The 25,683-nt window shown below is 40.4% G+C and overlaps 1 protein-coding gene across 1 annotated transcript in view; it reads right to left on the reverse strand.

The window, feature by feature from the left end:
* The window catches only part of IQCA1 (IQ motif containing with AAA domain 1), a 168,458-nt gene that overhangs the window by 127,342 nt on the left and 15,433 nt on the right, over positions 1-25,683 (reverse strand). The window contains exons 4-6 of the mRNA XM_065880633.1: positions 24,032-24,223; positions 21,527-21,598; positions 2,689-2,894 (exon numbers count right to left, since the gene is read on the reverse strand). Of these exons, the coding sequence (XP_065736705.1) occupies positions 2,689-2,894; positions 21,527-21,598; positions 24,032-24,223 (470 nt within the window). The remainder of the gene's footprint in view (positions 1-2,688; positions 2,895-21,526; positions 21,599-24,031; positions 24,224-25,683) is intronic.

Below are 25,683 nucleotides of genomic sequence, written 5' to 3' on the forward strand. Positions count from 1 at the left end.
ATGGCCGCCGAGCCTGCGCGTCCGGAGCCTGTGCTCCGCAGCGGGAGAGGCCACAGCAGTGAGAGGCCCGCGTACCGCAAAAAAAAAAAAAAAAGTAAGGAGGAAGCTGATAAAGTGAAGAGGGGCTATGTGCATGTAGAAATGTCTCCCTCCCTATTAGCATCTCTGCCTCTTTATTATTATCAGTTATCAGTATAGAATTAACACAGTGTCAAGTTCCTCATTTTAAAATATTCCTTTCATTTAAAATATCCAGTTTGGCAATAAAATATCCCTGATAAATACGATATAAAGAGAAAAGCTCACAAAATTAATCAATTTTGATTTTTAAAAAACCATAACTATTTAAAAGCCCTATTTATATAATAAAGGACAGAACTCCCCAATCGAAAGCATGTAACTGTTATATCAAACATTCCTGAAGAAACTTTGTTATAAAATTTAAGTATCATTGAGGAGACAGCATGTTCGAATCCCATACAGAATTAACACAAGAGAAGCCTGTGATTGTTCAAGTTTTTCTGAATCGTTGTAAAATAACTGATGTACGTTAGACATCTGTTGCTGCATGCTAAGTCACCCCAACACTTAGTGACCGAAACAACACATGTTTATTGTGTCACCGTTTCTGTGGATAGGGAACTAGATGTGGCTCACGTGAGTATCTCTGCCTCGGGGTCTCCCACGAGGCTGCAAACAGTGTTGGCTGGGGCCGCAGCCTCATCTGAAGGCTGGCCTTGGGGAGAATGCCCTTCCAGTTCACGCATGTGGCTGTGGACAAGATTCAGCTCTTCTCAGGCTGGAAGGAGGCCCAAGTTGCTTGCTGGCTGTCACCAGAAACCTCCCTCTGTTCCTTCCACGGGGTCCCTCTGCTGGGCAGCAGCTGACCCCTCTCAGAGCCAGGGGTGAAAGCAAGTGAGGGGGGCGAGAGGCAAGCAAGATGGCAGTGCCACCCCACCGCTCTTGCCATATTTGTTTTCTTAAGATTTATTTATTTTTATTATTGATTTATTTTATTTATTTTTTGCTCTGTCGGGTCTTAGTTGCGGCACGCAAGATCTTCATTGAAGCACAAGGGATCTTTCGTTGCAGTGCCTGGGCTTCTCTCTAGTTGTGGTGTGCGGGTTTTCTCTTCTCTAGTTGTGGCGCGAGGGCTCTGTAGTTGAGGCACATTAGTTGTGGCATGCGTGCTTAGTTGCCCCACGGCATGTGGCATCTTAGTTCCCTGCCCAGGGATCGAACTCGCGTCCCCTGCATTGTAAGGTGGATTCTTTACCACTGGACTACCAGGGAAGTCCGCTGCCATATTCTTTCTATTCTTTCTTTTTTTCTTTTTGGTTGCACTGCACAGCATGTGGGATCTTAGTTCCCCGACCAGGGACTGAACCTGTGCCCCCTGCAGTGGAAGCGCAGAGTCTTAACCACGGGTCCACCAGGGAAGTTCCCCATATATTTTTCTTTAGAAGTGAAGTTCTAGGTCTACATCACACTCAAAGGGAGGACATTACCAGAGGAAGAGGTGGGGTCAGCAGAGGCCATCTGGGAAGCTGCCTACCACAGACATAAACATCTTTTAACGTAATGTTTTGAGAAGGAGTTTGGTTTTCTATTGCCAACAAGTTAAATTCCCTGGTCCTGACGAGCTCATCAAAGTTGGAATCTGAGTGTCTCTGAACCTAATGTGGTACAGCACAATACCCACCAAAGAAAACAGGTGGCGAGTCTGCTTCCATGGCCCTGGGACTGATCACACAAGCTGCTCTCTTTCCTTCCCCTCTTGAAATAGATTTTTTTTGCGGTACGCGGGCCTCTCACTGTTGTGGCCTCTCCCGTGGCGGAGCACAGGCTCCGGACGCGCAGGCTCAGCGGCCATGGCTCACGGGCCCAGCCGCTCCGCGGCATGTGGGATCTTCCCGGACCGGGGCACGAACCCGTGTCCCCTGCATCGGCAGGCGGACTCTCAACCACTGCGCCACCAGGGAAGCCCTTGAAATAGATTTTAAAGCTGCTCCAACTGGGTTGCCTACAAAGCGTTTGTTCTGCTGTGTGGAAACTTGTACTGTGTTCTTTAAGTGTTTGTTCTACTGTACTTCTCTAATAAAGGAGCACATCTTTTGTAAACAAAAACCACCTTTTGAAAACAAGCTTTAAGTTACTTAACATTTCACTTAAGAGCATTAAAGAAGACCCTTAATACAAGAAGGTCTTAATATACATAAGGCCTTGTCCCCAGAACTGCTACCTTCCCATCGTTTCATGGGAGGCCTGGGGGCCAGGCATCAGGTCCCAGAGTCAGCAGCTGCTTCAAGGGATTATGACAGAGAAGGAGCATGACTGAGACTGTGGAGCCTCATACAATGAGGGTCAAATCCCAGAAGGAAGGGCAGCATGAATTGCTTGTGGCTGGACCCCTCGGATTTCAGACAGACCTGGTCTGTGAAATCCACCCATGATGTTCAATTTTATGTGGCTATAGAAGTGTTATATAGACTGTATTTAAAAACAGGAACAAAAGCAATTTCATTAAAAAAAGAATTAGTTCCTAAATTCTTAGCCTTCACATTCTACTTTTCTAAAATGAAGCCAGAAAACCACATGAATCCATATCAACATGTTTCTGTGCTTAAAAACATACAAGAATATCAACCACCACAGAAGAGACTGTCAGGATAGATGTCCTACACTCACCTGCATTCTATGAACCAACGCCGGATCTCATCTTGGAGGTTCTCCTTGATGTTGGGACCTTCTATTAGTTTCAAGTCATCCTTGATTGTAACCAAGGCATCTCTGTATTCCTCCTCATGCTTTACCTGCACCTCATCCCGCAGGTGGGTCACCCTGTCGGCCTGGATTAATGCAGCACTGACTTCATTAAACAAAGGAGGCGGGTTCTGAAAATATAAGCCAAAAGGTTTGAGATCATAAAGGTTACAGAGCGGTGAAAAATTTTAGACAATAATGAAATATGTCATATCTTCAATGGTGTTCTACCAAAGACCCATTAAGAAATACAAACAGAACAACAGAATCAAATCTTGCAGGAGGGCTTGAAGGAGTAATTCACAACCATGGGGAGGAAGAATGGGATCACTCTGTACTATTTCCCAGAAACTGGTACTTAGTTTAAAAAATGCTTATTCGGTAAATCATTCAAGTTACAGAAGGTAAAGTTTTCCAAATCTTCTTGGTTAGTGGGAGAGGAAAGAACATAGCATTAGAAAGTAAATGAAGCAAGAATTGATGAAAAGAGTTTGGGTGTTCTGATTTCAAGAAAAATGACGCCAAAATCAACTCTGAAAACATCCTGTGTATTGTTAAAGACCCTCCAGAGCAGGAAATTCTCAGCTGACTCTAGACATTCACGCTATTACATCTCATTGTCAGAATGTTCTCTCTCCACATCTGCTGATCAGAAAGGCAACAACGTCTAGCTGTAGAACGCCCACCAAATGCTCAGCACTGGTCCAGCAACATGTGGAGGGTTGTGGTCACCGAAAATACAAAGTCACTTTGAGACATAATTCCTGTTCTTTAGAACCGCTCAAGAAATGAGGTTGGCGGGTAAGAGTAATGTCCGTCACAGTAGGGAACGATGTCAAATGATCTATAAAAGTGCTACCTTGTGGGTTTGGATGGAAAGAACTAAAAGGGACTTGGAGAAGAAGAACACACATGGGAATCATAGGTATGAGCTAAAGATCCTGAGCTCTAAGGAGTTCAGAGATTCAGCCCAGGTAAGTTAGCAAATTAAGGACAAATTCAGTGGTGTGCTGGAGCCAGCCTGTAATGACTCATGAGATCCAGTTGACAGATTTTCAGAAATTTTGCAAGCTTGCTGTTAGGCACAGTTATTTTTAAATGCTAAATTATATAGATTTAGGATTAAATTATGTTAACAACGCAAGTTATCGATACCAAAAACTCACTGCTTCATAATTACTTTGACTGGATTTTATTGTCATCTATGCTCTTGATGTCATTATGTCTGTTGTATCTCTAAGGTGAAAATACTGTAATAATGCGGTCACTTCTGTGCGTACCTTCCTGCGTTCATTCAGGTTAGCAGCTGGCAGTTGGCTATAGGAATACTCACACCGTCGAAATTAGCAAATGCTACAAATGAGGGCTTGATTTACTATTGTGATTTGATTGTATAGACTTAATAAAGTGGTAGAGAAAATAATAATGCAGATAAACGTAAAAGTGTGTCGTGTCTGTGTCACCTACACTGTGAATAGCACACAAAACTGAGGAAATACTCTTCCAGAATCCAAAAACTATAGTCTGATTCAGCAAAGGATGGCTAGTATCAAGTAGAGAAAAGATGACAAGTGTTGGGCGTGGATGTGGAGAAACTGAAACCCTTGTACACTGTCAGTGGGAATGTAAACTGGTGCAGGCACTATAGAAAACACTATGGAGGCTCCTCAAAAAATTAAAAATAGAACTACCGTATGATCCAGCAATCCCACTTCTGGGTATATATCCAAAGGAAATGAAATCAAGATCTTAAAAAGATATCTGCACCCCCCTGTTCACTATAGCATTATTCACAATAGCCAAGGTATGGATAGAACCTAACTAAAGCCAGGGACCATTTTAAATCTGAAAATCCATATCCTTTTGTTACAAGGATTTTTTTGGTTACTGTTCCTTTACAATTACCTTCCTCTGTTTTCTTAGTTCTTTTCTTCTCAGAACTCCTGCAATTTTCTTTACACGTATCCCTCATCCATCTCTTTGTCATTTTGCTATTTTCTAGGAGATTTTCTTAATTTTTTCTTTCAACTTTATTTTTTGAAGTTTCTATTATTATATTTGAACTCTTCAGCAGCACTTCCACTGTTCTTTGATTCTCCTGTTTTGGGGAATTTTGTTCTAATTTCTGGATTCGATAATCCTATTTTATTTCCATAAGGTTATTACTTTTAGAATTTTGTTTTTTATGTTTTATTTTACAGCTCTTTTTTTCCTTCCAATTTCTTTTCTGTTGGGTCTCTGTCTTTCCTAAGTGACTGGTGACCCTTTGTGGTTCACGCTTATTTAGGAGGGAGGCTCCCAGAGCTGTTTGGAACCTGTGTTGGGGAGTTGCTGACTGGTGAGGTCAGAGCTGCTTTATTGGAGGCATCTGAGTATCAGTACCCAGATTTCTTTCTTTTGAGCTGGTTTCTGCAGACAGAGATCCTCCCATCTGCTCCTGAAGAGGTGTAAGTGTGGCTGCTAGAGCCAAGCAGAGGGAGGGAGCTATTGGTCTCACTGTTCTTTTTTTTTTTTTTACATCTTTATTGGAGTATAATTGCTTTACAATGGTGTGTTAGTTTCTGCTTTATAACACAGTGAATCAGCTATACATATACATATAGCCCCATATCTCTTCCCTCTTGCATCTCCCTCCCTCCCACCCTCCCTATCCCACCCCTCTAGGTGGTCACAAAGCACCGAGCTGATCTCCCTGTGCTATGCGGCTGCTTCCCACTAGCTATCTACCTTACGTTTGGTAGTGTATATATGTCCATGCTACTCTCTCACTTCATCCCAGCTTTCCCTTCCCCCGCCCCATGTCCTCAAGTCCGTTCTCTACATCTGCATCTTTATTCCTGCCTTGCCACTAGGTTCATCAGTACGTTTTTTTAAGATTCCATATATATGCGTTAGCATATGGTACTTGTTTTTTCTCTTTCTGACTTACTTCAATCTGTAGGACAGTTTCTAGGTCCATCCACATCTCTGCAAATGACACAATTTCGTTCCTTTTTCTGGCTGAGTAATATTCCATTGTATATATGTGGCACATCTTCTTTAACCATTCATCTGTCGATGGACATCTAGGTTGTGAAGCATGTCCTTGAGTGTCACTTTCAGACCGGATATGGTCAGCCATAAATATTCTAAGTACTTGCATTTCTAACATGTCCTCACTTGGCCCTTCCCACTTGAATGGCAGCTTAGTAGCTACCCTGGAGGATACTTCTAATGGGCAGAGCTGCCAGCAACCAGCTTGTTGGAAATTTGATGATTGTTCCTTTGTAGGTAAAGCTCTTCTGCTCTTATGATGCTTTACACTTCGTCTTTTCAAAGTTTATCAAAATGAATCTAGGTGTGAGCATTTCCTCATTCATCACATTCTCCATTTAGTGGGTTCTTTCAATGTAAAGAATTATGTCTTCTCCTCTGTAAATTTTCCTTCTATTATTTCTTTTTCTCCCTGCAACAAGTATTCCATAAATGGCAGAGCACCAGATTGATCTGACCTTTTCTCTTGTATTTTCCATCTCTCCTTTACTTGCTCGCACTATGTTACAGAAGATTTCTCTATCGTTACCTTTCACAATTAATTTGGCTTTCAGTTATGTCCATTTATTATTTGGATCTATTTAGAATTGTAGAGGGGTTATTATTGTTTTGCTTTTTTGAGCATGCTCTTATCTTCCTGAAATTCCTTCTTATTTTATATTTGCTCCTTTCTTGTTTTTAGTAGTCACTTTGTTCAGGGAAATTATTTTAGATGCAACACATCTTCAAATATACCAGTGAGTTATTTTTTCCAAGTTCACGTTTTTCCTCAAAATTCTGAAAAGCAGTAAAAAAAATATGGATTCCCAGTTCCATCCTGGGGGTGAGGAAGAAGCAAGAAACTAGTAGTTTAGGAAAGTCTTCAAGTGATTCTGATAATATCCAGGTTTGAGGAAAAACTAACTGCTCTAGAAAAAGGTTTGGTAACCTATAGCACATGAGTCAAACCTGGCCCACTGCTTATTTTCGTAAGTAAAGTTTTATTGGAATGCAGCCATGCCCATTCATTTACATGCTGTCTATGGTGGCTTACACACTACAACGGCCACACTGAATAGTTGGGACAGGGACCATGTGGCCTGCAAAGCCTAAAATGATGATGATAAAGAAAAAGAAGAGGGACTGTTTCCTTAATTTCTCTTTCTGATCTTTCGTTGTTAGTGTATAGGAATGCAAGAGATTTCTGTGCATTAATTTTGTATCCTGCAACTTTAACAAATTCATTGATTAGCTCTAGTAGTTTTCTGGTGGCATCTTTAGGATTATCTATGTATAGTATCATGTCATCTGCAAACAGTGACGGTTTTACTTCTTCTTTTCCAAGTATTCCTTTTATTTCTTCGTCTTCTCTGATTGCCATGGCTAGGACTTCCAAAACTATGTTAAATAATAGTGGTGAGAGTGGACATCCTTGTCTTGTTCCTGGCCTTAGAGGAAATGCTTTCAGTTTTTCACCACTGAGAATGATGTTTGCTCACCACTGAGAGTGAGTTTGTCATATATGGTCTTTATTATGTTGACGTAGGTTCCCTCTATGCCCACTTTCTGGAGAGTTTTTATCATAAATGGGTGTTGAATTTTGTCAAAAGCTTTTTCTGTATCTGTTGAGATGATCATATGGTTTTTATTCTTCAATTTGTTAATATGGGGTATCACATTGATTGATTTGCATATATTGAAGAATCCTTGCATCCCTGGGATAAATCCCACTTGATCATGGTGTATGATCTTTTTAATGTGTTGCTGGACTCTGTTTGCTAGTATTTTGTTGAGAATTTTTGCATCTATGTTCATCAGTGATATTGGTCTGTAATTTTCTTTTTTTGTAGTATCTTTGTCTGGTTTTGGTATCAGGGTGATGGTGGCCTTGTAGAATGAGGCCAAACAGTTTGGCACTGTTCCTTCCTCTGCAATTTTTTGGAAGAGTTTGAGAAGGATGGGTGTTAGCTCTTCTCTAAATGTTTGATAGAATTCACCTGTGAAGCCATCTGGTCCTGGAGTTTTGTTTGCTGGAAGATTTTTAATCAGTCTCAATTTCAGTGCTTGTGATTGGTCTGTTTATATTTTCTATTGCTTCCTAGTTCAGTCTCAGAAGGTTATGCTTTTCTAAGAATTTGTCCATTTCTTCCAGGTTGTCCATTTTATTGGCACATAGTTGCTTGTAGTAATCTCTCATGAGCCTTTGTATTTCTGCAGTGTCAGTTGTTACTTCTCCTTTTGCATTTCTACTGATTTTTGAATCTTCTCCCTTTTTTTTCTTGATGAGTCTGGCTAATGGTTTATCAATTTTGTTTATCTTCTCAAAGAACCAGCTTTTAGTTTTATTGATCTTTGCTATTGTTTTCTTTGTTTCTGTTTATTTCTGCTCTGATCTTTATGATTTCTTTTCTTCTACTAACCTTGGGTTTTGTTTGTTCTTCTTTCTCTAGTTCCTTTAGGTGTAAGGTTAGATTGTTTATTTGAGATTTTTCTTGTTTCTTAAAGTAGGATTGTATTGCTATAAACTTCCCTCTTAGAACTGCTTTTGCTGCATCCCATAGGTTTTGTATTGTTGTGTTTTTGTTGTCATTTGTCTCTAGGTATTTTTGATTTCCTCTTTGATTTCTTCAGTGATCTCTTGGTTATTTAGTAATGTATTGTTTAGTCTCCATGTGTTTGTGTTTTTTACATTTTTTCCCCTGTAATTTATTTCTAATCTCATAGTGTTATGTTGGAAAAGATGCTAGATACAATTTCAATTTCCTAAGGCTTGATTTATGACCTATGGTCAACTAATCTATGACAAAGGAGGCAAGGATATACAATGGAGAAAACACAGTCTCTTCAACAAGTGGTGCTGGGAAAATTGGACACCTGCATGTAAAAGAATGAAATTAGAACACTCCCTAACACCATACACAAAAATAAACTCAAAATGGATTAAATACCTAAATGTAAGACGAGACACTATAAAACTCTTAGAGGAAAACATAGGAAGAACAATCTTTGACATGATTCACAGCAAGATCTTTTTTGACCCACCTCCTAAAGTAATGGAAATAAAAACAAAAATATACAAATGGGACCTAATGAAACTTAAAAGCTTTAGCACAGCAAAGGAAACTATAAACAAGACAACCCTCAGAATGGGAGAAAATATTTGCAAACGAATCAATGGACAAAGGATTAATCTCCAAAATATATAAACAGCTCATGCAGCTCAATATTAAAAAAACAAACAACCCACCCAATCAAAAAAGGGGTAGAAGACCTAAATAGACTTTTCTCCAAAGAAGACATACAGATGGCCAAGAAGCACATGAAAAGCTGCTCAACATCACTGATTATTAGAGAAATGCAAATCAAAACTACAATGAGGTATCACCTCACACCGGTTAGAATGGGCATCATCGGAAATCTACAAACAACAAATGCTGGAGAGGGTGTGGAGAAAAGGGAACCCTCTTGCACTGTTGGTGGGAATGTGACCATTGTTTTGGTTTGTGACTTCTCTACTTGAATCCACAATTGAGATGCTGTCAGAATACAGCATCCACTTAATGACATAAAGCCAGGGGGAAGAAAATGAAAAGAAAATCACACATATAATACTTGATAAAAATATGTATTAGAATGTGTAACAAACTAAGCAAATTGTCTAAGTTTAGTATAATGAGAACATGAGAATGTACAACTCTTGATAGGGAAAAACCCCTAAAACGACTTTGAAAGTGGACCTAGAATGAGAATTACAGAATCATTTTAAAGAACAATGTTAAAAGCCAGTGATCTAAATTGACTCAAGATGTAAGTGCTCAAAGCCATGACTTTATATTATCTACTTTGTGTCAAAATAAAGAGATAAGAAATCCCTTTATTTAATCATTTAAAGAAGTATCCAATTCTCATATTTTTCAGGAAATGTCTTACATTCCTAGTGTTATGAAATAGAAGTTTATAACTAACACAGAGATTTTTATCTGATCTCTCCAATGACTACCCTGAAGTCCATTGTTTTCGTGAAGATGTTCAAATGCATCTCTGCTACAAATGACCCAAATTTCTTTGTCTCTGATGAACGTGTAAAATTGTCTTGAAGTCTTGCTTTAATATTATGATTTTTTATCAGTGAATCATATGAAATCCCCCCCACTACATTGTTCTTATGGTAAATCATAGCATATTTTTTTCATAGATTCACACATACAAACTATATTTTAGCTGGGCCTTTTCCCCTTTGAATCCCTAAAAGTGAATTAATGAGTAGGCAACTCTGACTGGTGTCCTGGCAAAGCTCTACACAAAGTGTTCAGCCAACTTCATAACACGTCCATGGTCTACAAGTGAAACAGAAGTCTCCCAGCGCTCATCAGATTTTTTGTAATTGGCATGGCACTCTGTCCCACACCTTCTTTCTCTACATTTCTTTACTGATGTTACATCCATCTTTTGAGACAGAAGTAAGGACCTGATTATCCCATTGAACAGATGGGGACTGAGGTCCATCACTTAATGACTCTCCCAAGCCATCCTACGTGACTGAAGAAGCTGGCAATAAGGTTTCTGGAATCCTCCGGGTCTGTGTTTCTCCTATTACACCACGCTGGGCTGTTAATATGTGTGTATTCATGCGTGTTGCTTGAGATAGACTTTCTCTGACAAAAATACATTTGGGGTCATTTGTAGCTTCTTTCGCTAGTTGCTTTTGAATTTAAAGGTTATAATATATTTAGATTCTTATGTTAATGAGTAGCTTTTCCTTTGGGCTACAACATCTTTTTCCTGTTTAGCAACTTTGTTCATACGGCATTCAAATTTGTTAACTCACCGCATAGACAGCAACTCATTGAAAAATAAATTACGAATATTAAAGGGAAATAGAAAACACAGTAATATACTATATACGGAAATACATCAGCTGTAGAATAATGCATCTTAATGAAGGCTTCCCATGTGAATAAACCATTATATTTACAAGCTTTCCACAGTTAATGACCCAGAACTGGTTAACGAAACCTAAGTTTATAGCAAGGTCCTCTGTCAGCAAAAATATACATATTAATAATTGATGTTGCTGTAAAAATAGGACATAAGATGATGACTCCTGGGTTTGTGGAGAAATAGGACTCTATGGTCCATTAACTTAAAATGCTTATCTAATGTTTGATGGGCTTTGCCTTTAAAAATCCTTGGTCAAGTTAGTAAGATAAAATGGACATTTGTCCAAATGACAATCTGTCCAATTTATCAGTCACAAATCCCCTTGCAAATAAGTGATTTAATGCTGGCAACTTCCTGGAGGAGCTCATGGTCTTGGGGGTATTGTAGTCACTTAAGGCGAGGATGGAGCAGTGAGGGGAAGGGAGAGGGTCTGTTCCAACAAATGACCGCCGTGGTCAGTGCAGAGATTAATCAGCTCCACGCAGCCCCCGGTTGGTCATCATTAGGGAGCACTCAGAGCCGCCCCATCAGCCCATGGGCTCGCGCCGTGCGCTTCCTGCGCTAATTTTACACGTGGAATGCCTCATGCTGTGGAGTAAACTGCTCTTCGGTTGGTCCGTTTTAAGATCGTGTGCATGCGTGTGCATGTGCGTGTGCGTGGACGTTCCCTAGTTTATAAAAATAAGCTCTTTTGTTTCACCATTTCATTTCACAGTAATATATCTATACTTGTATATCTGTGTTTATATAAACACATCTACTCAGAAAGAAGAACCCAGCAAGAAGTGAAAAAAAGTTGTGGGGAGAGTCAGGGCTGATGGTTTTTTTTTTTTTTAATTTTTAAAAATTTATTTATTTATTCATTTAATTTTTGGCTGTGTTGGGTCTTCATTGCTGCAGGCGGGCTTCTTCTAGTTGTGGCGAGCGGGGGCTATTCTTCGTTGCGGTGCACGGGATTCTCATTGCGGTGTCTTCTCTTGTTGTGGAGCATGGGCTCTAGGCCCGTGGGCTTCAGTAGTTGCAGCATGTGGGCTCAGTAGTTGTGGCTCATCGGCTCTAGAGTGCAGGCTCAGTAGTTGTGGTGCATGGGCTTAGTTGCTCCATGGCATGTGGGATCTTCCCGGACCAGGGATCAAACCCACGTCCCCTGCATTGGCAGGAGGATTCTTAACCACTGCACTACCAGGGAAGCCCGCTGATGGTTTTCTTTTGCCCTCTGCTCATACTACAGTTACGGTAAATCTTTATTTTAGGATGCCACAACTTCAAGTGGGTGCAAAACAATTAAAAACAGAGCAATTTCTAGCCCGTTAAATCTACTTTCTGGAAACTTGTAGTAGTTTTAAGATTTGCTTAATTAAGAGCTGGAATAGAACTGTATAGTTGAGCCTGTAATTGAGTAGTGGTGGGAGCTAAATTTGCTACTTTTGTGTCCTACATTCTTTAAAAATGTTTTAAAATAAACACTTGCATGGCACTTAAAGTTTGTGAGACACTATTTTAACTGGTTTACAAATATTAACTAATTTATTCCTCATAATAAGTAGTCTTATGTATGAGTACCATTACTATCTTCATTTTATATATGCAGAAACTGAGGCACAGAGAGGTCAAAGAACTTGTCCAGGGTCACACAGCCAGGAAGTGGTAGACTGGGGCTTTGACCCGAAGCATGTACCTCCAGAATCTCTGCTCTTACCCTGTATGCCTTCTTGTATCTTTTCACTGATAGTTTTCTTCTGGCTTAAAATAGTTTGTCTGAAAATGGTTTTTTATGGGTACTATAGATCATTCTTTTCAAAAATATACATTTGTAATTTTAATGGACATTGCTGAGCTGCCTTGCAAAGAGCTTGCAGGATTGCTTTACTCTTCCCCTCAACAGTGTATGACAGAGCCTTTCTTCCCACACCTTGCCAACATTGTGACCTTAACCATTTTGATCTTGGCCAACTTAAATAGATTTAAAATGACAATTTAATAAGCATTTTAAAATCACGAGTGACGTGAGCATTTAAACCCACGATTATGAGCCATTTCAAAAAATAACAGTGAACACCTACCTAGTGCTCACAGGGTGCAGTGTGTCAGACACTATTTTAAATGCTTTACAGACACCAATTTCTTTAATACTTAACACACATCTTTGCCTGGGTGCTAGCACTCTCTCCATTTTGCATATGTGGAAATCGAGGCACCAGGAAGCCAAGACACCACCCCAGTTCACCCTGCAAGTAAATGGTGGAACCAGAATCGGAACCCAGGCAGGCTGGCTCCAGAGTTCCTGGCCTTAACCATTCTACTATGCTGCGGTAAAGGACTTTGTAATGGGCCCTAATCTGAGATAAATAAGGGCAAATGTCCTGCCCTAGAGTAGGGATAAAAGAATCCTGGGATCAGGTGACTAAAGGAAGAGAACTGTTTTGCTCATTGAGTTTCTGATGACCTGGGGACCCAGGGCAAGAATAAAGCAGAATAAGAATAACAATAAATACTTCCCAGAAATAAACCCATGCACACATGGTCAGTTAATCTATGACAAAGGAGGCACAAACATACAATGGAGAAAAGACAGTCTCTTCAACAAATGGTGGTGGGAAAACTGGACAGCTACATGCAAAAAAGTGAAACTGGACCCCTATCTCACACCATATACAAGAATAAATTAGGGACTTCCCTGGTGGTGCAATGGTTAAGAATCTGCCTGCTAATGCAGGGGACATGGGTTTGATCCCTGGTCCAGGAAGATCCCACATGCCACAGAGCAACTAAACCTGTGCGCCACAACTACTGAAGCGGGCACACCTAGAGCCCGTGTCCACAACAAGAGAAGCCACCGCAGTGAGAAGCCCGCGCACGGCAATGAAGAGCAGCCCCCACTTGCCGCAACTAGAGAAAGCCTGTGCATAGCAACAAAGAACCAACACAGCCAAAAAGATAAAAAAATTAAAAAAAAATAGTTTTAAAAAAAGAATAAATTAAAAATGTATTAAAGACTTTAATGTAAGGCCTGAAACCATAAAACTCCTAGAAGAAAACATAAGGCAGTAACCTCTTTGACATCAATCTGAATATTATTTTGGACTTCTCTCTGCAGGCAAGGGCAACAAAAGCAAAAATAAACAAATGGGACTACATGCTTCTGCACAGCAAAGGAAACTATCAACAGAACTAAAAGGCCACCTACTGAATGGGAGAAAATACTTGCAACTTATGTATCTGATAAAGGGTTAATATTCAAAATATATAAAGAACTTACACAATTTAATGTCAAAAAACAAACAGCCCAATTAAAAAATGAGCAGATGACATAAACAGGCCTTTTTCCAAAGAAGACATACAGACGGCCAACAGAGACACATGAAAAGATGCTCAACATCAGTAATCGTCAGGGAAATGAAAATCAAAACCACAATGAGACACCACCTCACACCTGTCAGACTGGCGATTATCAAAAAGCCAAAAAAAAAAAATAACAAGTGTTGGTGAGGATATGGAGAAAAGGGAACACTTTTACACTGCTGGAATGTAAACTGGTGCAGCCACCATGGAAGACAGTGTGTAGATTCCTCAAAAAATTAAAAATAGAACTACCATACAATCCAGCAATCCCACTTCTGGGTATTTATCTGAAAAAAACAAAAACACTCACTTGAAAAGATACATGTTCACTGAAGCATTATTTATGATAGCTGACATATGGAAGCAACCTAAGTGTCCATCCATAGATGAATGAATAAATGAATATATATATAATATACCACACACACACACACACACACACACACACACACACACACACACTGGAATATTATTCAGCCATAAAAAAGAATGAAATCTTGCCATTTGTGGCAACATGGATGGGCCTGGAGGGTGTTATGCTAAGTGAAATAAGTCAGACAGAGAAACACAAATACCGTATGATTTCACTTATATGTGGAATCTAAAAATCAATACACATGGACATCAAACCAAAACCGAAACAGACTCATTGTTACAGAGAACAAAGTGGTTGCCAGCGGGGAGAGGGGGACTGGGCGGGGGAGGGGGGGTGGATACCAGGAGAAGGAGGCGAAAGGGATTAAGAGAAACAAACTTCCAGTTATAAAATAAATAAGTCACAGGAGTGAAACGCACAGCTTAGGGGATGTAGTCAATAATATTGTAGTAACTTTGTGGGGTGACCATTTCAAAATGTACATAAACGTCAAATCACTATGATATACACCTGAAACTAATATGATCCTGCATGACAATTATACTTCAATAAAAAATACTTACAATCAAACTAAAGGTTCCCAGTTAACTAGACTGTGAGATCTCATTTAACAGAAAAGAAAATGCTGAGTTTTCTTTTTTTCCCAAAGCATCTTGAGGTGGACTTTTGAATCACAGAAATTACTCAGGGTGTCCTCCTCGGGCTCTGATTCCCTTGCTCAACCTAAGAGCCTTTCATGCATGCCTGTATCAGGATCACTGCTTTTCCTGGTTTGCAAACATTTTCCCGGTGCAACACACACAGTGTACGTGGTGGGCAGTACCCGCTGCCCTAGGGATCTCCGAATTCTCCCTCTGCAGCTGGGTAAGGCTCGGACCCTGCTGGGCTGTTCCAATGGCACTGCTTTTCCAGATTGTACTTTTAATAGACTAATTTCAGGTTCGTAAATCTAAGTGAGACAGGCTGGGACCTGGGACCCTTTGCTGCAGTGCTTGCACCTGGACAAACGTCTCCTCCAGCAACAAAAAGCAAAGAAAGGGACTATAAGGGACTAAAAATAACTGCGTGCATGCACAGTTGGGGCAAATCATGAACAACCAGATACGTAAAGACCAAAAACCCAACTGCCACTTCTGAGGAGCCGGGAGCAAAAGCAAGCAGGGTACTGCACATGCCCCCAGCACACCACCACCAAAGGGGTGGGCAGAACACCTAAGCTAGACCTCCAGTCCAACCCCTGGACACACCCCTACCCTCACCTCCTACAAGGAACCAGCTCGCCTGCACTCGGGGAGTGAGCAAGGGCACCGCTACTTGTTTTTGCCCCTCCAGCTGCAGCAGGGACCCCGATAACGCCTAGCCTGAATTTCTTTGGGCCTCTTATCAATTTCTATTGATTAAGGAGGCTAAGAATCCTGGTCGGTAACACGAGCAGCAAGTAACAAGGGCCAAGTTAGTTTATATTTTGAAATCAGTGGCATGCGTGTGTTAGGCAACAACTTATTTTGAAATATTTTGTTTTGTTACATAGAAAAGTTGTGATGTATCGTGATAGTTTTCCTTTGTACAAAATCATTCAGTTATCGGGATAACGTAATGTAATTTTCCAAGACGGTGAACAATCAGCCACCATTCCTTGAAGGCAACCCGTCTAAGCTCTAGGCCGGGTCTGGAAGCCCTTCTGACAGCTCTGTGAAGTAGGTGGCACTATCCTGCTCTTACAGAAGGAGAAACTGAGGCTCAGGGGGAGGGGGAGTGAGTGGCTCAAAGTGTCCCCCCCCCCCCGACCCACGTGGTAGAAGGGCCGCCCCAGACACCTGCCTCTCCATCCACCTGGCAGGCCAACCCTTCAAAGGCCAGGGGGAGACGCGCACTCATTTCTAAGATGCTGCCGTCCCCAGACACTTAGGGAAACAGCTTTTTTTGTATTTAAAGAGTAAAATAAAACCAAAGCAAAGCAAAACAAAACCCCATAAATCATGGCAAATCTGTTTTTTAATACATTTATTTCTATAAACAACCAAAGGTCATTTGGTGCCAAATATAATGAATAATGCACAGGACCAAGCCGGACGCCGTGGTTTGGGGCTGAAATCAAAGTGTGATCATAAAGACGGTTTCATTTTGATTCTTCGCTCATTTTGGCTTTGACAGCAGTTCTCAAAGAGAAGCCCCTGAGGGCCCCGGACCAAGGGGAGCCTCAGGAGAGAGCCGCCTTTCGGGAGCATTCATTGGGTGCCCAAGCTCCTACCTGGGGTTATTTGTTAATAAGAAATGAGTCTAATTTATTGACCGAAAAATAATCTATAATGTAGCCTGTTTCATGTTAGAATTTGAAAGTGAGCAGGGTGTTATGGTGTTTTGAGGATTTAGCTGATGCATTTCAAAGTGACAGTTCTTCGTGTTTAATAAGTGTCCCCTAGTGTTCTTTATTATAATGTAAACATTGATAGCTTCAGGGTAACATAAAATACACCATGGTCGTGGCTGTAGGACACATTATTTCAAAGGGACCCACAGAATGAAATGTATTACATTCATTAAGTGTCCTCCTTCATCCACTCCATTGGCTCTGCCAATTAAAACAACTGCATATGAATTTTTAGAGTGCTATTTATTTTCCTTTGTATATTTTAGAATATAAATATTTAAAATGGCAATATCAAAAAATAATTTATATGACAATGGTAAAGGCAACATTTAGTCAGGAACTGAGGACATAATTATGTCATTTGCTCTAATTCTCATTTCAGTTACTAAATACTCACCCCTGGAAACAGGCCAAGCTTCCCACAAAGATACAAATACTGTTTTGATCAGAGAAGTCAATGGTTTATACACTGATATGATGTAACAAAGTAAAATAATGGAAAAGTGAAACCTTAAAATGAGTAGACACTATCTTAATTAGTGATATAGTGGAAAATGTATTTAATTGAAAACATTCCCAGGATTTGGGGTAATGGATTTTTATGGTTATCAGCCAGCAAACAGAAGATACCATTCTTTTAAAAACTGAATGCATATATTTCTCAATGGTGTAAAATTTCATAGAACATGTAATACCAAGAGAAGACATGCTTGGCAAAAAGCAAACTGGAGAAAGTCGCATTTAATACAAAACAGACAAGCTGTCCTCGTTACTATCCAAGCTCTGTACTGCTGAAAAATTAAAACAGACTTCGTTTATTTGAGTTGAGCATATACAAATTACAGCAAAAAACATGTTACTCTATCTTTATGTGGTATCAATGTAAGCCATTAAAACTTTAGGTTAAAAAAATAGCATTTGGCCATTCCCTAAGTTTCTGGCCTGTTACGCACCATATTCAGTAAATGTCGGCTGAATTAAATTAAATGGAAGTGGTTGAGTCAAACTGCTGCTTACATAAAGTTTCATGTTAAACTTAGATTATCTTAGATTGAATCTTCTGACCACAAGTTTAATTTTTAAAGTAGAAAATTGGAGATAACCATTGTTTTTATCATTACATCTCATATTTCTGTGTCTCTAACGGGTAGAACAGAGAAACAATTTTGTATCATAAACTGTCTACCTATGTACATACACCAAACAATTTGAAGATCTGAATAAAAGAATTGATAATATTCTATGGCTGTTTGCTTTTATTTTTAAATGTGTGCCTTTTTTTTCCAGTTAATGCAGTAAAATTTAAACATTTTGGAAAATACAATTAAAACAAAAAACTTCCAAAGTTCTGACATGAAAAAAGGAACACGATATAATGTATGTATGTGTGTATCTATTTAGTTGAAATCCTATTATATGTACAATTCCAAATCCTGTATTTTCACTCTGAGCATTTTCACATCAAAAATGAGTCGTAAACATATTTTTTTAATGGTGGTCTATCACTACTTTAAGGTAGGTCCACCATAAATCATTTAACTCCATCCCTACTCTAGAACACTAGGACTGTGTATTTCCAATTTTTCATTATTTAAAACAACACTGTAGGAAATGTCTATGCACATAAACCTTTATTTCTGATGATTTCCTTAAGCTAGAACTAGAACTCAGGTGGAAGGATATATTTTAATGATTGTGTTGCCTCTTTCAGAAAACCTGAATCAATTTAACTCACCGTGTATGAGAATAAGCATCTCATCACACTCCTGTCAATAATTATAACTTGATCTTACATTTAGGTCTTTAATCCATTTTGAGTTTATGTTTGTGTATGGTGTTAGGGAGTGTTCTAATTTCATGCTTTTTCATGTAGCTGTCCAGTTTTCCCAGCACCACTTATTGAAGAGACTGTCTTTTCTCCATTGTATATTCTTGCCTCCTTTGTCACAGATTAATTGAACCAAGGTGCATGGGTTTATTTCTTGGCTTTCTATACTGTTCCATTGATCTATGTGTCTGTTTTTGTGTGAGGACCATATTGTTTTGATTACTGTAGCTTTGTAGTATAGTCTGAAGTCAGGGTGTCTGATTCCTCCAGCTCTGTTTTTCTTTCTCAAGATTGCTTTGGCTCTTCGAGGTCTTTTGTGTTTCCATATAAATTCAAAAAATTCTTGTTCTAGTTCTGTGAAAAATGCCATTGGTAATTTGATAGGGATTGCACTGAATCTATAGATTGCCTTGGGTAGTGTGGTTATTTTAACGATATTGATTTTTCCAATATAACTTGAAAAGACTTTTTCCCCCCAATAAGACAGATACAAATTGCCTTCTATCATCAGTTCTAACATACATATTTTTCATGGTTTAACATACCTGAAATGTTAAATATACAGGGATGGCTGTATATTATGATCAGGGATATGTTTTGGTTTATTTGCTCAAACATTTTCTTTCATTTTCAATCATGATGTATCTTATAATGAACAACATCTTAGATTGAATGAAATACAGTATCTCATTTAATTTTTAACTTGTATGTTTTGGCCATTAGTGAATAGTGATGATTCCTATAGAACCATCTCAATATACATTTCCATGTTCAGTGAACTAAACACCATTTTTAAATTGTGGTGAAAACCACATAACATAAAATTTATCATCTTAGCCATTTGTAAGTATACCATTCAGTAGTGTTGAGTATATTCACATTGTTGTACAACAGATCTGGAGAACTTTTTTTTTTCAAACTGAAGCTTTATACCCATTGAACTACTCTTCATTGCCCCTCCCTGAGCTCCTGGCAACCTCCTACTTCCTGTCTCTATGAGTTTGACAACTTTAGATGCCTCATAAAGATGGAATCATACAGCATGTGTCTTTTTGTGACTGGCTTGTCTCACTTAGCATAATGTCCTCAAAGTTCATCCATGCTGTAGCATGTGTCAAGATTTCCCTCTTTTTATGGCTGAATAATATTGCACCCAGCACAGTTCTGAAATCATAAAGATCCTTAAAAACTGACAGGGACTCACCCATTTGATTCTCATGGCACCTTAACAACCAAGAAATAAAAGATGGGCTGGGATCCTAGGGGTTCCGAAAATTAATGTTGACTTATTTTTGAAACTCAAAGATCAAAAAGAAATCAAGAATGCAGGTGGTGAAATCAGGGTATTTCTTGAATCATATGTGCCACTCTGATATGAGTCACCATGCTTTTTAAGATAATAAAGCCTGGACGTCACAATTGAGGTTCCGCACACAGGTGCAGTGAGCGTACGCCCCTTCACCAGGGAAAGATGCTCTTCCAGGTGTCTGCACCACGGAGGTGAATCCCTTCCTCAAACAAAATAATTCTTGTTTTCCATTCTGTGCTGACAACAGAGGTGAAACACAGAGGCTGAAGTGCACGTGGAGCAGTCAGGATGCGGAGCCAGAGGAGAATATGTGCTATTCTAAAACCACGTCATCTGTCGCTTAGAACAGGCCATTATAAAAGTGATGCAAGAGGGCTTCCCTGGTGGCACAGCGGTTGAGAGTCTGCCTGCCGATGCAGGGGACGCGGGTTCGTGCCCTGGTCCAGGAAGATCCCACATGCCGCGGAGCGGCTGGGCCCGTGAGCCATGGCCGCTGAGCCTGCGCGTCCGGAGCCTGTGCTCCGCCACGGGAGAGGCCACAGCAGTGAGAGGCCCGCGTACCGCAAAACAAAAAAAAGTGATGCAAGAGCCAAGAGTGAGTTCTGGGATCAACCAAAAACGTGACTATTTAAAATTTCTTTTCTGAGGTCTTAGGATTTAAAGTAAATTAGAAGATCTTATCAGTGATATTACTGTGAATAGAAAAAATAGCATTTGGTCGCACATTCAGGGTATTGCTCTATAACTGTCATCACTTTTGTCTTAAAAAACACGGGGTGGACCCTATGACTTGCTGATAAGCATCAGAATAGGACAAAGGTGATGCACGTCACCTGTGTAGGGTTGGAAGCAGCTCCCCGCCCCCCAGCTCTGAGGAAGCAAGTTGCCACATGGAAAGCCCACTTGGCAAGGGGCTGGGGGCTACCTCCAGCTAACAACTGGCAAAAAAACAGAGGCGTTCAGTCTGGCAGCCCATCAGGAACTGAATCCGGCCCACAACCACACAACCGTGGAAGCAGATCCTTCCCCAGCTGAGCCTCAGGACGAGACCCCATCCTCAGCCAACACCTTGACTGCAGCCTGTGAGCCTCTGGGCAGAAGACTCAGTCAAGCCCAGACTCCTGACCCACAGAAACCGAGGTAACAGACATGTGTTGTTGCAGCTGCTGAGTTTGTGGCCGTAACTAAGTAATATACCCTTTCAACTCTGATTCAGTAATCACCATGGAGATCAGCCAAGAGAAGGCGGCTGTATCAGGGCAAACCCATTCTCAGGACCACGAATACTAACATACATTAACAAAGTGTAGGGCACGGCTGATATCGGTGGGCAGCTCACAGCTTGTCCCACCTTTGGAGCAGCCCGTGTATTCCAGTAGACGTGTAAACAGACAAGACCCTGCTGTCTCTGGATCACCTGGGGCAGGCTTCTAGATAATACAGGCGATTCCATTCTCTTAAGTCACCGGTCATGTATTTTGCTTTCCTTTCTTCTCTCAAAAACTCTCTAAGGAAGACACAAGTCTTACAGATTCTACTGTCTTTAAGAAAACCAGATGCTTATTTGTCTATAAGAAAACTTACCATACCCAGGAATATCATCTCCTCTTCTCTCTCTCTTTCAGTTCTCTTGCACTGATGGAAACCTCGCCAAACCTAAAAATAAATAAATGGTTACTTGTTTAATACATAAAAAATAAAGAAAACATGGTCATACTGTTTCTCCCATGTAACCTGCACATCCCAAATGATGTAATGATTATGCGGTCAAGGTTGGGCACCTGTGTGTGTTGATGGAGTATTTTTTCTTTTGTGATCACAAGCAAAATTTTTAAAGAAAGTATGAACCACAGAAGTGGCCTATACCATTGTCTACTCTCCCAGGGCCCAACGATGGACCCCGATGAGGACCATTATCCAGGGCCTCCCTATTGAACAAGGGGTACTAGAGGCAGTTCTGTCCACCCAGGGACAAGACAGGACCCACCCTTGTGTCTGGGAGCAACTGGAGGGTCCGCTGCTGACCCAGCAACAGCCTCACACCTGTTAGGATGGCTGTTATCAAAAAGACAAGAGATAACAAGTGTCAGCGAGGACGTGGAGAAAAAAGGGAACCTTCCCGTACTGTTGGTGGGAATGTAACTGGGTGCATCCACTATGGAAAACAGTACGCAGGTTCCTCAAAAAATTAAAAATAGAACTACCACATGATCCATAAATTCCCTCCTGGGTGTTTATCTGAAGAAAAGGAAAACACTAATCTGAAAAGATACACGTACCCTCATGTTCACTGCAGTATTATTCACAATAGCCAAGATATGGAAACAACCTAAGTGTCTGTTGATGGATGAATGTATCAAGAAAATGCGATGCACACCTACAGTGAAGTATTATTCAGCTACGAAAAGAAGGAAATCCCGCCATTTGCGACAATGTGTATGCATTTTATGGGCAAAAGAAATAAGTCACAGAGAGAAAGACAAATACTTTATGCTTCACTAACCTATGGAATCTGAACATACCAAATGTATAGAAATAGAGAGTAGCTTCGGTGGCTGCCAGGGGCTGGGTGGATGAGGGAAATGGGTGGAGGTGGTCAAAGGACACAAACGTCCAGTTATAAAATGAATAAATTCTGGGGGTATAATGTACAGCATGGTGACTATAGTTAACAATACTGTATTTTATACTTGCAAATTGCTAAGAGAGTTGCCCTCAAACGCTCTCACTACAAGAAAAAATGGCAATTATGTGAGGTGATGGATGTGTTAAGTAACCTTACTGTGGCAATCATTTTGAAATACACACATATATCAAATCACGATGTCCTACTCTTAAAGTTACACAACGTTATATGTCAAATATATCTCAATAAAGCTGGGGAGCAAATAGCCTATAGCTTTTGTTAGTGAGGTTCCTCTACCTGTATTTCTTCAAGAGAAACTTCTAGATTGCAGAAGTGAGGGGCTAAATCTAAGGGTGGCACTTCAGAGTTTTAACAGAAAAATTTCCACTGTAACATGGAGGCATATAACACAGTAACACCCAAGAATTGTACAACTCAAGCTTCGGACTCAGATGCTCATTTAAAACTTTATATCCCATAGAGAACAGACTTCTGGTTGCCAAGGCTTGGGGTCGTGGTGGGGATGGTTTGGGGATGAGCAGATGCAAACTATTATGTATAGAATGGTTAAACAGCAAGGTCCTACTGTAGAACACAGGAAACTATATGCAATATCCTGAGATAAGCCATAATGGAAAAGAATATGAAAAAGAATATATATATGTATAACTGAATCACTTTGCTGTACAGCAGAAATTAACACAACATTGTAAATCAACTACACTTCAATAAAATAAATATTAAAAAACCTTATATCCCCACAGAACCTTGAAAGAAAATAGTCTATCTGTCTCTCCCCAGCATCCCCACCACTCCCATTCAAACACAATTAGGGACAAGATTCCTGATCTTCTGGCTCTGTTTTATGTCCTTGTACTTACTTTCTCCCCAGCCTAATTCTAACTTGTGTCACGTTGCCATCTTCTGCATTTCCCCATGAGCAACCTCAGTCACAATTTGAAAAAAGATGGGGTATAACTCGAGGGTGGTCATCTGACAAAGGGAAGGAAACTTCAAGGGCCCCTTCTGAAAGGACCATCTGTGTTCTGGTTATTAGTGGTGGTCACTGGAGCTTCTGCAAACGGCACACGCTTCTGCAAGCTCCCAGGTGTTAACCCGCTCCCTTTCTATAATTACCACATCTGCGTGTAAATGTATTTTTAAAAAATCAGTAAGGACTTATATAGCAACATTCTTTCCAACAGTTATCAGTGATCTTTAAAAATATTTCAGTAAAAGGCCTGCGTTTCACACCTATTTATAACAAAATAAAAAAAAATATAACGAAGCTTGCTTAACAGTTTCCCCAGGGTAAGATAATCAGTCCTTCTGGAATTTAGGCCAGTCCTACTAAAGGTAGGATGTGGGAATTTTGAGTTTCAGAGCTCACCCCCGTCCCCGGTCTGCATCTCCAGCTGTGTCAAGACACCTTGCCCCCAAGTCCAAAAGCACCCCATTCACACCTTCTGGATACACAGTGCAGCAGTCCCCACGTCTGCTACTCTCTCGCCCAGTAACCTGGCTTGCTTTGCTCTGTATTCTTGAAGATAGATTTGCTTCATGAACATGGCTCTTAGGCGCCCTTGCCGTGCCCTCTCGGCGACCTGGATTAGTTTAACAGCCTCTTCTAGGGGGATAGGCTTTACAGGGTATTTCTGCAAAAACATTTAAGATAAATCAATGTTTAAACATGTTCATGATGTCAGCTGATTCCAGAAACATCACATGCTAACTTCTAACACCACCCTGCTGAGAGTTTCCAAACTGCTGATAGAGAGTATGACAGCCATTCGATATGCATCATTTTTTCCCGTGAATACATATATTTTGATACTATGCCTCATTCACGCCATGGGCCCATACTTAAGGACCCTTAAACTCTCCTCTACCGTTTTGAACAAAATACTAATTAGCTCCACAAGGTTTTAGGTTGGTAGCAAATTATACGAGGAATGCCAATAAAATGGATTGAAATGAACTTGAAATTGCTGTCACTGTTCATTAACTTAATAGTAGAAATGTACAAATTCAAAACATATCTACTATGAGAATTTGAAATGTGAAATATAGATGAAGTCAAATGCTGACTTTAATATCAATTACAGGATGATCTAGTGAATATGGCTAATATTAGAATCACTTTAGGGGTATTTATTTAACTTTATCATATATTAACACATATATGTGGAATCTAGAAAAATGGGATAGATGACCAAATCGGCAGAGCAGAAATAGAGACACAGACACAGAACAAATGAAGGGATACCAAGGGGGAAAAGGTGGGGTGGGAGGAATTGGGAAATTGGGGTTGACATATATACACTATTGATACTATACATAAAACAGATAACTAATGAGAACATACTGTAGAGCACAGGGAACTCTACTTAATGCACTGTGGTGACCTAAACGGGAGGGAAGTCCAAAAGGGAGGGGATAGATGTACCTGCACGGCTGATTCACTTTGCTGTACAGTAGAGGCTAACACAACATTGTAAAGCAACTCTACTCCAATAAGAATTAATTAATAAAAAAACCTTTCTATGGGAAATGTGTGCCAGTACCTGCACACTTGCACTTTAAACCATCTGAACGTGACAGTTACTATCAAGACTGAGAAAATCAGGCTCACGCAATAGGATATTGTTTTTGGAGATCTCAAGTGGGGTATGTTTAGGCAAGGTCCGGCGAGGCGCAGTGCTGTCTTCTGAGGAGAGGGACGAGAGCAAGGCTGCTGGGGGCGTCCTGGGTCCTGCATGAGCTCAGGTGTTGTTCCTGGAAGGAGGGATCAGCTGTGGACCTGGCCTGGCTTCACCCAAGCCTCCTGCATGGATAGAGGCAGAAGGGAGAGGCCTTTCGAATTCGAAAAACACTCAATCGTGGGCTGAGTCTTTTTCCAGGCCTCAGAGGACAGCAATGGCCACCCCATCAGGGTCCAGGGCAAGACACTGTGGGATCAGGTAGAGGTGCTCCAATTCATCCCCTGGACCAAAGTTTCCCGGGACGGTCATTTCTCTGTGCAACAGGGGGTGGTGCAGAGAAAGGGGCAAGTAGGGGAGAAAGGGGACATTTACTGAGGACCTACAGATGCCAGAAGCTTTTCACATGCGTTCTC

Source organism: Phocoena phocoena, chromosome 7, assembly GCF_963924675.1.
Source record: "Phocoena phocoena chromosome 7, mPhoPho1.1, whole genome shotgun sequence".
Classification (NCBI taxonomy): Eukaryota; Metazoa; Chordata; class Mammalia; order Artiodactyla; family Phocoenidae; genus Phocoena; species Phocoena phocoena.